The following is a 12,064-nucleotide window of genomic DNA, read 5'->3' as shown; positions in this document are numbered from 1 at the left end:
CCCAGCCGCTCTGCGGCATGTGGGATCTTCCCAGACTGGGGCACAAACCTGCGTCCCCTGCATCGGCAGGCGGACTCTCAACCACTGCGCCACCAGGGAAGCTACCATTTTTTAAGTGTTTACTTTGTGCCAGGCACTGTGCTGAATGACTTATGTGCTTTTTCACATTTATTCATCACAACCCCAGGTTACAAGAGATAATTTCATCCTCATTTTAGAGATAATGACACTGGGGCTCAAATAGATTAAATAACTTGCCCATGGCCACACACATGGTAAATGACAGAGACACAATTGGAATCTGGATCTCTCTGACCAAAGCCATTAGCTGTCAGCCATTATGCTCCTTGGAAGCTGTCATTGCCTCCAGTCGCTGATAGAACGAGTTAGTCTTTCACTCAGTGTGAAATTCACTACAAGTGACTATAATTCTTACTTACTTACTTAAAATTAATTAGCATAGAGTAAAAGTCAGTAGTCCAGCTTAGTTGTCCTGGTTTTTCCACTGATTTATATAGCATGTTTGACCTCAATTATACTTACCTGTAAAATAGGAATAATGGTACATACCATCCACCCATATTACTGAACAGTTTTGCAAATAATTATTTCAATGTTGATGAGCTGCTTCAAGGTCCTTAGAATTTTTCCTTGCTATTTCTCCCTTTATTGTAATATGAAGATAATAATAATATGTACCACATGAGGTTTTTAGATAATTAACATAAAGTATTGTAAAGCCCTTAAGGTAGTGCCTGCTTTATAGTAATTGCTCAGTAAATGACAACTATTATTAATAGTAGTGTCAATGCAGGAATTCACAAAGATGATACAGGATTTTATCTCTTCAGTTACTGCCAATATAGTGCAATGTGGACCAGTATTATTTATATAATTTAAATGATAACATCATTTCAGAAATAGTTCCATTTAAGTCTTCTTGTAGGTAGGAAGCATAATACCTCGAATACTACCTTAAATGGATTTTTAATGCATACTTAAATAAGTTTCACTCATGGAGGAATATTAAAATGTGTGTGTGTGTGTGTAAACAGATAAGTGTGCATGTTCTTGGTGCCAGAGTTAAGTAATTTCTCTTCACCATTCTCTCTCCTTACATTTATTTCTTGAAGTTTCTCCTCTAATTGATCAGCTGAATAAACTCAGTATTCTAACATTTCACCCCTTGTAATGTGGAATTTGATGTGCTTTATTTTAAACAAGTGCCCTCGGTTGAAGTTATTAAAGTTTAAGACTACTTAAACGTTTTGTTCTAAAGTGTCTCAAAAGAGCATTGATTTAAATTTGTCATCCCTCAATATGTCTATTTAGTTTAAAATATTTCTCAAATGTAATTTCTGGCAGGCAAAATCTAGAAAATTATTTTCGAAAATAATTTAAATCAGCACCCTCAGTGCATAGTTGCAATTAGGAGAGAGCTTTATCATACCAGAATTAATATGGTTTTAAAATTATAGTCACACTTGAGAGGAGAAAGTGGTTATCAGTTTGGGAAAAAAAAGAATACTTCAAGTGTGTTGTTTTGAAATGGAACTCATTTTAACTACTTTAATTTGGCTAATTTTGCTCCCTAGTTAGCAGATTAGTCTTTGACAGATGTTTCTTGGCTTTTATTTCCTGAAGATGAATTGGCCAAAACTAAGCTACATAAATCTTATCCAAGGAATATATATTAACAATTGCAGACGTGGAATGTTTTTACTTAAATGTTATCCTCTCCAAAAATTATCTGACTGGTGTCATTCTGTAGACAATTACCATGAAAATAAAAGAGAGATTCTATTGTCAAACTTGACTTTTGATTACCTATGTACAGACGGATCAGCTTTCCCGTAACAGTGAGCAAAAGCCTGATCGAAGCCAGACTATCCGAGACCGATTGAGAGGAAAAGGATTACCAACAGGTAAGAGTATATTAATAGGAAACTTTTAGGCTTTAACCTTAGTTATTATTTCCTTTACAAAATCATACTTAACCTAGCTTGGAAATCTGGTAATTGTGACCATAATCGTAAGTGTGCAAAGTGGAGGCACCGTACAGATAAGGAATGCTATGTGTATTAATATATAAATCCATGATAGTTATGCAGAAAATGTTAATACAATCAGGACACCATGGTAAATAATTTCTTTCCCAGTATTGTTATTGTAGCAGTAATATCATTTTTTACTTTATATGGTATTTTGTATTAAAAATACATTTTAAAGTACGACAAAACACATATTTATGAACATAAATGCTACTAAAACAAAGGTTTCAGAAAGCAACATTATTCTTGTTGCATACTGTTATTTTCTATTCTGTTTCTTTTTTTAATGCTAATCGCACCCCACTAAATTGATTTTATGACCAACGAATTTCATGACTTAGAGTTACCAAATACTAACTTAGGTTATATGATGCTGACTAAGTAAAGACTGATGAAGAGTGGTCTTGCTATTTGCCAGTAGCATTAGATAATTATAGGTTCTACATAGTTATTAAATTGATTTTTTAAGGAAATGAATAGAAATTCAAAACACAAGAAATGGAAGTAGAAAAACTAAATTTTTATCTGAAAGTTTATTTTTCACTGGTAAGTTTCAAGCTTGGCTTATTTATAAAATGAACTTTTGTTTTTGTTGATTATCTTTGTTCTCTTTTCATCAAGCAATATTGATAATTATAATTTAAACATTAACAAAAATACTTTGTGTGTGAAATATTTTATTGTCTTAAGTCTTGAAGCTGGGGTTAAAGTAAATGTAAATATTGGTTAAATATATTCTAATAAAACATTCTAATTGATATAGTCAGTTTAAAATGTTAAGATGTTTAACTGCTTAATTAGATAATCAGAGCACAGCTATCTTATTTAAAACCTATGAGAAACTCTCATTGTGAAAACTAAATATAGACATTTGATTATCCGGACTAAAAGTTTTGCAGAATTCAGAACTCTCATGTCTGAGAGGGAAGGATGTGCCCTAAGCAAGTGTACTGCTTATCTTAAGAAGTCAAAGAAAAACAATGAAATCGTTTCTAATGGAGTGATTCTGTAATAATGCAGTTAGTTCTGTGTCTGTTTTGGTACTTTATTTTACTTATTGAGAATAAGGATTGTTTTTCTGCAAAGGTACTTAGCTTTCATATCATCAATATAGTCAATTTACTTCGGGTTACATAAAGTTCTGTTTCTAATACATATATTATTAGTTTATGCATGGGTCAGAAAAGAAGGCAGACTTTGCTTAACTTAGTTTTTACAATGCTTTGATGGCAATTTTAAAAAAAGTATTTTTAACCCTTCCTTGTGTTTTCTTACTATACTTACGTCCTTACATATATAGACACCTTCTTCATAGGTAAAAATCTGTTTTCTTTTATCTTAAAACAATACTAGGATTTGAGGTAAGATATCATGTGAACCTTGGTGCTAAGAATAGCAACACTTTGTTAATCTATCAAATTTTGAATCAATTCCCTGTTTTAGAATAGAATGAGTCTTTTTCAAGGAGACACAATGAATTTTTTTTTTTTTGGCTGCGTTGGGTCTTCGTTGCTGTGTGCAGGCTTTCTCTAGTTGCGGAGAGTGGGGGCTACTCTTTGTTGTGGTGCTCGGGCTTCTCATTGCCGTGGCTTCTCTTGTTGTGGAGCACAGGCTCTAGGTGCGTGGGCTTCAGTAGCTGCAGCACGCAGGCTCAGTAGTTGCAGCACGTGAGCCCTAGAGCATGAGGGCTTCAGTAGTTGCGGCGCATGGGCTCAGTAGTTGCAGCACTCAGGCTCTAGAGCACAGCCTCAGTAGTTGTGGCACATGGGCTTAGTTGCTCCACGGCATGTAGGATCTTCCCGGACCAGGGATCGAACCCATGTCCCCTGCATTGGCAGGCAGATTCTTAACCACTGTGCCACCAGGGAGGTCCACAGTGAATACTTTAATAAGTAAACGTTAGATTTAAAAGAAATGATTTGTTTCTCTTATTTATCATCTTTCTATTTCTTCCTCCCTTCTTATTCTCCTCTTATCTCCCTTTCTCCCCTCCTCCTTGCTTCCTTATTTCTCTTTCCTGTTCTTTCTCTCTTTTCGTAGTTCCCTTCTGTCATCTCCTGCTGTCATTAAGTGGCCAGGATATGAAATTGAAGTTTGTATGCTTGGTTGTTACTTGTTGATTTAGTAAATATGTTATATTATTATTAATTTTTAAAGATTGTTTTTTCTAAGAATAAAAAATGTTCCCAAATATATGAGACCCCCCCATTCTATCCCTCTTCATCATGAATCTACAGAATCTGCAGAAAAAGATCACCCCGCCATATTTAGTTTATCAAATTTTAAAGACTCACAAGTGTTAACATAGTTTAGATTATATTACTTTCAATGATTCAGAGTCTTATTGTTTCAGACATCAATTGTTATGTAACATTTTAGAGGTAGCAATAGAGATTGAAATGAATCGATGCCAACTCTGTAACATACTTTTTTTTTTTTTTACTGGTAAGTTATTTTGTTTTATTTTTTTAATTTTCATTTTGTATTGGAGTATAGTTGATTAACAATGTTGTGTTAGTTTCAGGTGTACAGCAAAGTGATTCAGTTATATCAATACATACACATGTACCTATTCTTTTTCAAATTCTTTTCCCATTTAGGTTATTACAGAGTATTGAGCAGAGTTCCCTGTGATATACAGTAATTCCTTGTTGGTTATACATTTTATCTATAGCATATTTTAAATAGCAGGTTATTTACTTGTCATTTACATATATACATATATTTGTGAAAACCATATACAAAATTAAGCTTTCTGGACACATAGATGCTAGAGATGGGGAAAATCCACTGTTAAGCATGTTAGTTTTTGTACGTGTTAAATGAATGTTTGTTGATTGAATGAGTATGAGAAAAAGTTTTATAAAAATATTAGATATAGTAATACATTTGTAATAAAGTGTTAATGGTTCTGAAAAGAAATATATGAGACTATGATTTAATTTTTTAGATAGCCTATTTTAAGCCTTAAGTTGTGTGCAGAGTAAAAAATAAACTGGTAGTTTAGTTCACCATCTTGGCTCATGTTATTAGACTATTTTATTATAACAACAAATGTATCAGAAGTTTTAAACCAAAGTATTAATGCCTTTTATTTATGACTTTGTTTTTGTAATATTAAGACTTAGTATTACTGTCTAATAGTGCTCTAGAATTCTTATGACTAATAGACTGTCCAAATGCAGATAATCTAGAAGTGACTGTAGTAACTTAAGAAAATTAACAGAGAAATCTGTAAATAGACTGTCCATAGATTTTAATTCTCTAATAATCCTATCTTCTTATTGGAGAGTACAATCTCTCCAATATCTAAACTCAAGAGAATTTGTAAGGAATTACAATTTGTCACTCAGGATAAACCTAAATTAGTTCCTGTAGTTGGGGTAGAACTAGAGGTCCTTATACTTAAAGAAACAATAGCCTTTTGGATCCTCAGCCTGTCTTAGCCGTTGCTTACTGCTAAGCAGTAAGGAAAATATTACTGCTCAAAGTCTTTTAATTTATCTTTAATAAATTTGTAAAACCACATCTCAAGGACAGAATCCACACAGTATACTAATTACAGACATTACCAGACAGAAGCAATTAGGAACTAATAGTCTGTGGCACACACTTATTAATATAACTCTTAAGATTAAAAAAATTAACTCATGAAGAAGAAATATTCTTCTAGGACACTGGTGTTACCTTTGGGCAGTGCCAGTTCGTAACTGTCAGTGGTCACTTGCAGCAACGCAACGTTGTCGTATTACGTTAGTAGTAAGGCATTCTCTTTGATGCAGACCAACCTAAAGCCTTTATGTAGTGATAACTTAGTTTATTACATTCCTGACCACTATTCTCAATAAATAAAATGTCAAGATGGGCAGTGAGATACAGAATTAGATTAAAAGAAGTAAGCAATTTTAGACATAATGTCTCGTATCTAAGTGATCTGATTGTTCAACTAAAACTTAACAATAAAATTTTTCATTTATGAGTAAATGACCATAAAAGGTCTCTCCTTACATCTTACCTCTGAGATCTGTTACAGAAGCTAAGGCCTAAACTAGTGGGCTGTGTGCCTCCACTCTGTTATATAATACTGTCAATGCTGATAAAAGGCTTCACTAAGCAGAAAGAAATCAAACATTTCCTGCCAAGAAAGCTTAAGGTGGAAACCTACACCTTGATCAGATCAGCATGATAGTGCTTCAGAACTTGGGCGTATTGATAATATCGTGTTTCTTTTTTTATGTACCTGAACACATTTGTGAAGACAGATGGGGAATCGGGGAGCCTCTTTTAATACTGAAATGTCATTTTGAAGTTAGCTTCTAAGAGATGCTGTGAATTTTTTGAGACTCAGTGTGAGGAGAAAGATGAATGATGATATCCCATTAAGGATAATGTTCATCATAAATAACAAAAATAGTTAAAACACAATGTACTTTACAAGGAAGATTTTTTCAATTTAATTTAATAAATGGAATATGTTATATTATGAATACTCTTTATGATCTTAAAATCTTTTATTCATAGCTCTTCAACATTTATTTATTGTTTGCCATTTACTTTTTAGCAAACTACACACCCTCTGAAAGAAAATGTTTGTGGTTTCATTTTAAATTTGAATACTTATAATTGTATGTAATCTAATGTTGTCTGTAAACTGTTTCCGAACTCAGAGCATCTTTAGAGGTGGAAAAATCTACCTATAGTCACTAATTGTTCTGTTCTGAATAACTTGATTTTTTAAATTATAGAATCTAAAACTTTACCAGGAGATCTTTTGATTTCTGGTTTTATGACTTTCTCTCAAAATAACTTAAATTCTCCCTCAGATAATTATATGCTGAGAAAAATAAAATAGAAACAAAATTTAGAACTTTATATTGCTACTTGTTCAGAAGAGCTCATAATAGTTCAAATGGGTTAGTTCGTTTATCCTGTCACCTCTAAGAAGAAGACATAACAAATTATATCCACATTTTTGTAGATGGAGGAAGTGAGAAACAAATTAAGTGGCCTGCCGCAGCTCAGGGATTGAATGACAAAGCTAGTTAAAACCCCATCTTTTGACAGTAATCTTTCTGGTAGATTATGCTACCTAAATTGACTTTAAAAGGTTTCAAAAGTTATATAACCAGTCCATTCTGCAAGCATTTTTTTTGGAATTTCTTTTATCAGGAACAGTAAATACAAAAACAAGTAAGACATGATCCCTTACGTTATTGTTCCAGTTGGGGGTGGGGGTGAGGAAATGAGTAGGAGTGATGACAGATATATAATAAAATGGTTAATTTTAATACAGTGAGAGAATGTCTTCATAGAGGTCCAGCATGCTCTGTGAGTTTAGATGAAGGAGCTTCTAACTCTGCCAGGATAGGAAAATACCACAGAAAGCTCCACCTGAAATCTTTTAAAAAGTAGCTACAATGGCATTGCTTTGAGAAATACCATTAGTTTAATCTCCTGTGATCAAAATGAGTAGTGAGCATAGCTATTAGGTGAACTTAATTAATGATTTCAGTACTGCTTTTTGCTTGTTTAATAAAGTAATTATAATAGCCTGGGCACATGTTTGGAAAGATCTGGAAAGCATCTGAAGAAATAGCATTTTGTCTAGTCTCAAATATAGTTATTTGAGGTGACACTGGTATTAACAGTAGATGGTTTTCACTTGTTTACTAGACTGAAGCATCTAATAAGAGGGCCTAGAATTCCATGTTTTTCCTCATTTATATGTCCAGATGCTGTATTTGAACTCTAATTTTGAGTTCCCAGATTAGTGAAATTTTTTCCCTAGTGCTTTAGCAACACAAAGCAACCACGATACTATATTGCTGTGTATGATGACATATGTATTTTATCCACCTGTGAAGTGTTAATCAGGCAATTACATATCTTGTTGTGTAGTTGAAGATAGTGAGCATCATTGACATGACAAAACGCATTGAGACTCCAGCCAGTTAGGAATATGTGATTTAAGAATAGTATGTTTATAACCAGCTGAAATCCACCTCTCTGTGTCTCTACCTAAAGATATGTCTCCTTTTTTTCCCCAAAATCAAAGAAAAGCAGTCCTAGGCTAGAAGATCCACTGGAGAAACCACTTAGCTCAAAACATCTCTTTCCTACCACTTCCTTTCTTTTCCTTCAGAAGGTCATCCACACTCAGTTTCTCCCTTTAATGCTTTTGTAGCTCATAGCTCTTACAATTTTACTTTAGAGCATTTGTAACAAGTATATACGTACCACTTTGAACCTTGTTTCACACTTCCACAGTTTTTTTGCTGTTTTCCTGAAGAGTATCACTGCCCTCTCCCTTCCCTCCCCCGCCATCTTACTTTCTCACTTCTCTTCCTATGTCACCATGCCTTTCTTTGTGCTGTTGGCTACTAGAAGAGAATTGTGGTTCAAAATCATTACTTTATAAGTAATAGTCATGAGATGTTAAGTTAGCTATCACAATGTGATTTCCAAACATATAAAGCAAAATGAGCCATATTTTGTAGAAACAGAGTAGGAAGTTAATATAAACCTTTAAATGAATTATTTTCATTATAATTTTGTTCTACCCTGCAGAATTTAAAATAACTTTCTGAAGTTTTTAATAACCATAAACTGAAATATTTTATATCTATTATTTTTATAAAGACAATAAAAACCTAGCATTTATAAAGCCGTAGTTGTCCAAGAGCCACCTTATTAGCAATTAGTTTTAAGCTTCATATGACAAGTGAGAAGACATGGCTCTTTTAGGATACCATGGCCCAGTAATAGATAGCTGGTAAATACTAATGACCTAAAAGAGAATAATATACCGTTACGAATGTAATAGACTCATGATACATTTGGAAAGTGATCTATTTCAATAGTGGTCAGCTTCACTGAAGAAGTCATATTTAAAATAAAACTATAGAATAAGAAACAACTAACCATAAGAAAGGTCCTAACATTTAAGAGACCTTAACAAAGAAAAACCTGTGGCCTGGATGGAATAAGGAAAGTGGAGATGAGACTAAAAAGGATTCAAGTGGCATGCCCAAAAGGAGTCTAGATTTTATTTGGAGTGCAATAGTATGCCTTTGAGACTTATTAAGCAGGATGGTGACGTCATGGAATGTGTTTTTAAAAGTTAGTTCTGGCTGCTGGGTGGAGGGTAGTCGGATGAAAAAAGAAGCAGGGAGGCCATTGCAGTTATATAGTCAAGTGATAATGTTAATTGGGAATAGGGTGATGCCAGTGGAATTGGAAATAACGGAGTAACATATCTTTGAGAATTTAGATAGCCAGCACTTTCTGATGGGTTTGATATGGGGAATTAAGAAGATGAAGGGTTTCAGGAGGGTGCCCGTATTTCTGTTTTGAGCCATCAGTTGGATAATGGTGCCACTCATTCAGGTTGGAAAGACCAGGATAAATGGACATCTCTGGGTATGGGAAGCAAAAGATTAGTTTTAAGCATGTTCAGTTTGTGGTGCTTCTGAGATATATTAGTAGAAGGTCCAGTTGTTTCAGACTGGAGCTCCCAGAAGAGATCAGTGCCAAGAAAATAAATTGGGGAGTTGTCAGTATGTAGATAATATTTAAAGCCTTGTTAATAGGTGAAATTGTATAAGGAAAGAGTGAAAAGATAAGGTTCTAAAACTGACATCTGAGAAAAGCCAACATTTGGATATACAGTAGAGGAGGAAAAGCAGACTTAGAATGGGCAGTCTGAGAAGTAGGAAGAAACCAAGCTTGTACAGAGAGGAAAATGATTCGTTAAGGGATTGTCATCACTATTAGTTGTTGCTGAGAGGTAGGTAAGAAATGGATGCAGAAGTGTCCATTGGATTTGGTAATATGGGTATCATCAGTGATACATGATGAGAGTTGCCAAGGTGTAGAGGAATGGGAAGTTGACTAAAGTGGGTAGAATAACGAATGGGAAGTGAGAAATTGGAGACAGCAGTAGCTAGAGGGGAAATGTGGTAATAGGGGAGAGGTTTTGTTTAGTTTGGTTTGGTTATAGAGATATTAGAGCACGTTTTGTGTACTAATGGGAATGACTCAGTAGAAATGGGGGATAATGAAGATGGAAGCAGAGAGGGTAGAAGTTAATTAACCAAAGAAATAAAATCTTTGATAAACTAAGAGGAGGGAGGAATTGAACACATATCGGGAATTGGCCTTTGGTAAGAAATTTCATCCTTTGAGACAGTAGGGAAAAGATTGCAGACATGGGTGGATATGTAGAATTAATCATGGAAAAATGAGTTGTCTTCTGACAACTATTTTCTTGGTGGAATATGAGACCAGCTCATCAGGCAAAGAGAGATGAGAGTTAAGGTGGGAAATCTGAAGAATGAGGAAAAATGAATCAGTTGTGGAAAGTGAGTGAACTTACTCTTAGCACATGATGTTGAGTGTCCGAAGTGGTTGACCGTGAATATATGGTGCTGCCAAAATACCCACTTGTTTGATTTTCTCCAAGTTTTGACTACTTGTTGGCAGTCAAGATAGTAAAAGAAGGCAGATTGTTGAGTTCATCTGTGATTCTATGATCTGTAAATCCTTTCAATTCTTATTTTTTATCTATTGTATTCTATCAATTTTAAGAGTATCTTTGTTCTTTATATTTAATACAGTTTTAAATTAATGAGTCAATATGTGGTTTAAGAATGTAATTCACCACTGAAATACTGTAAGATAGACATATTTATCAGTTTAAAATTATTTTATATTAGAATCTAAAGTCTGTGGCAATCTATGTGTCTAGATGTGGTGTGGTATATTTTCCAGTATTCTGTAGATCAGGGGTCCCCAACCCCTGGGGCCACAGACAGGTACCGGTCCATGGCCTGTTAGGAACTGGGCTGCACAGCAGGAGGTGAGTGGTGGGCGAGCAAGCAAAGCTTCATGTGCCGCTCCCCTTTGCTCCCCAGCGCTCACATTACCCCCTGAACCATCATCCCCCTCCCCCAGTATGTGGGAAAATTGTCTTCCGTGAAACCAGTCCCTGGTGCCAGAAAGGTTGGGGACCGCTGCTATAGATGATGTGCCCCCAAATAGGCGATGTTATCCTTATTTGCACTTGAGTGGATCCATGTTCAGGGGGAAAATGAGTTCCAAGAAAATATTTGAATCTAATTTTCAAGCAATTATGTGTTGCCATTCTGAAATTAATTTACTTTTCTATGATTATTAAGGTAAAATTCGTGGTCAGGGAATTAGCTTATAGTTGTTACCCTGAAGAAGCAATTAACTTCTTCAAATGAGTCAATAAGCAATTTATTATTATCAGGAAGGTTTTAGTCATCATTTTACATTGTAACCATAGCAAATAGGTTATCAAAGAGGGATCACAGAAGGTCACGCAGGAAATCTTCAGTGTTTATGGGCTATTGGGTTAGTAACTATATTTTTCTACATTTCTCTTTTTAATAGTGGAGCCATATATATGTGTGATTTTTGTTGTTGTTGAATCTATGAATTCAAAAAATTTCTGGTTGGACATTTTTGCTGTACCTCAATGCATTTAGACTGCTGCCTTAAAAAAATTAGAATGGCATACTGGTTTTAACTACATCAAAGACTAAAGCATAAATAAGAATGGGTAATTTCTTCTAGTTGACAAATATTGATACATTGTGTTCAAGAGGAAAAACTTTCAGTACATGATGGTCTGCCGTGGAAAAATTGTTTCTTACATAATTTAAACACAGTCAAATTGTGTGGATTTCAAACATAATCAAATTTTCTGAAAACATATCTAATCATAATAAAACTTTGATACTTAAGAATTCCAAATACTACAATCTTTTTTCCATCCAGAATATAGCAAGAATTCTTTGTTTCTTCTTTGAACATGTTTATTTAAATGACCAGAAAATGGCAGGGATTTATATTGAAATAATACCTATTTGAATTATATCTTTAGAAGTTAAAGGAGTATACTACATATTCTATTATTACCCCAAATCGTTTCATGAATAATTAATATTCTACCAAACTGGTTAGTATCAGAAACTCTTATCTATTTTTTA

General features: G+C 34.2%; 1 protein-coding gene across 15 annotated transcripts in view; it reads left to right on the top strand.

Moving 5' to 3' along the window:
* The window catches only part of PTPN13 (protein tyrosine phosphatase non-receptor type 13), a 235,554-nt gene that overhangs the window by 102,081 nt on the left and 121,409 nt on the right, over positions 1–12,064 (top strand). For all 15 annotated transcript variants that reach the window (XR_004479207.2, XM_049709054.1, XM_033413401.2 and 12 more), the window contains one exon: positions 1,838–1,925. Coding sequence is in view for 14 of the 15 variants with exons in the window: in XM_049709054.1 (XP_049565011.1) it covers positions 1,838–1,925 (88 nt within the window). In the remaining variant the exon portion in view is untranslated. The remainder of the gene's footprint in view (positions 1–1,837; positions 1,926–12,064) is intronic.

The sequence above is a fragment of the Orcinus orca genome, chromosome 4 (assembly GCF_937001465.1).
Source record: "Orcinus orca chromosome 4, mOrcOrc1.1, whole genome shotgun sequence".
Taxonomy (NCBI): Eukaryota; Metazoa; Chordata; class Mammalia; order Artiodactyla; family Delphinidae; genus Orcinus; species Orcinus orca.
This window is presented reverse-complemented; position numbering and strand designations above follow the sequence as displayed.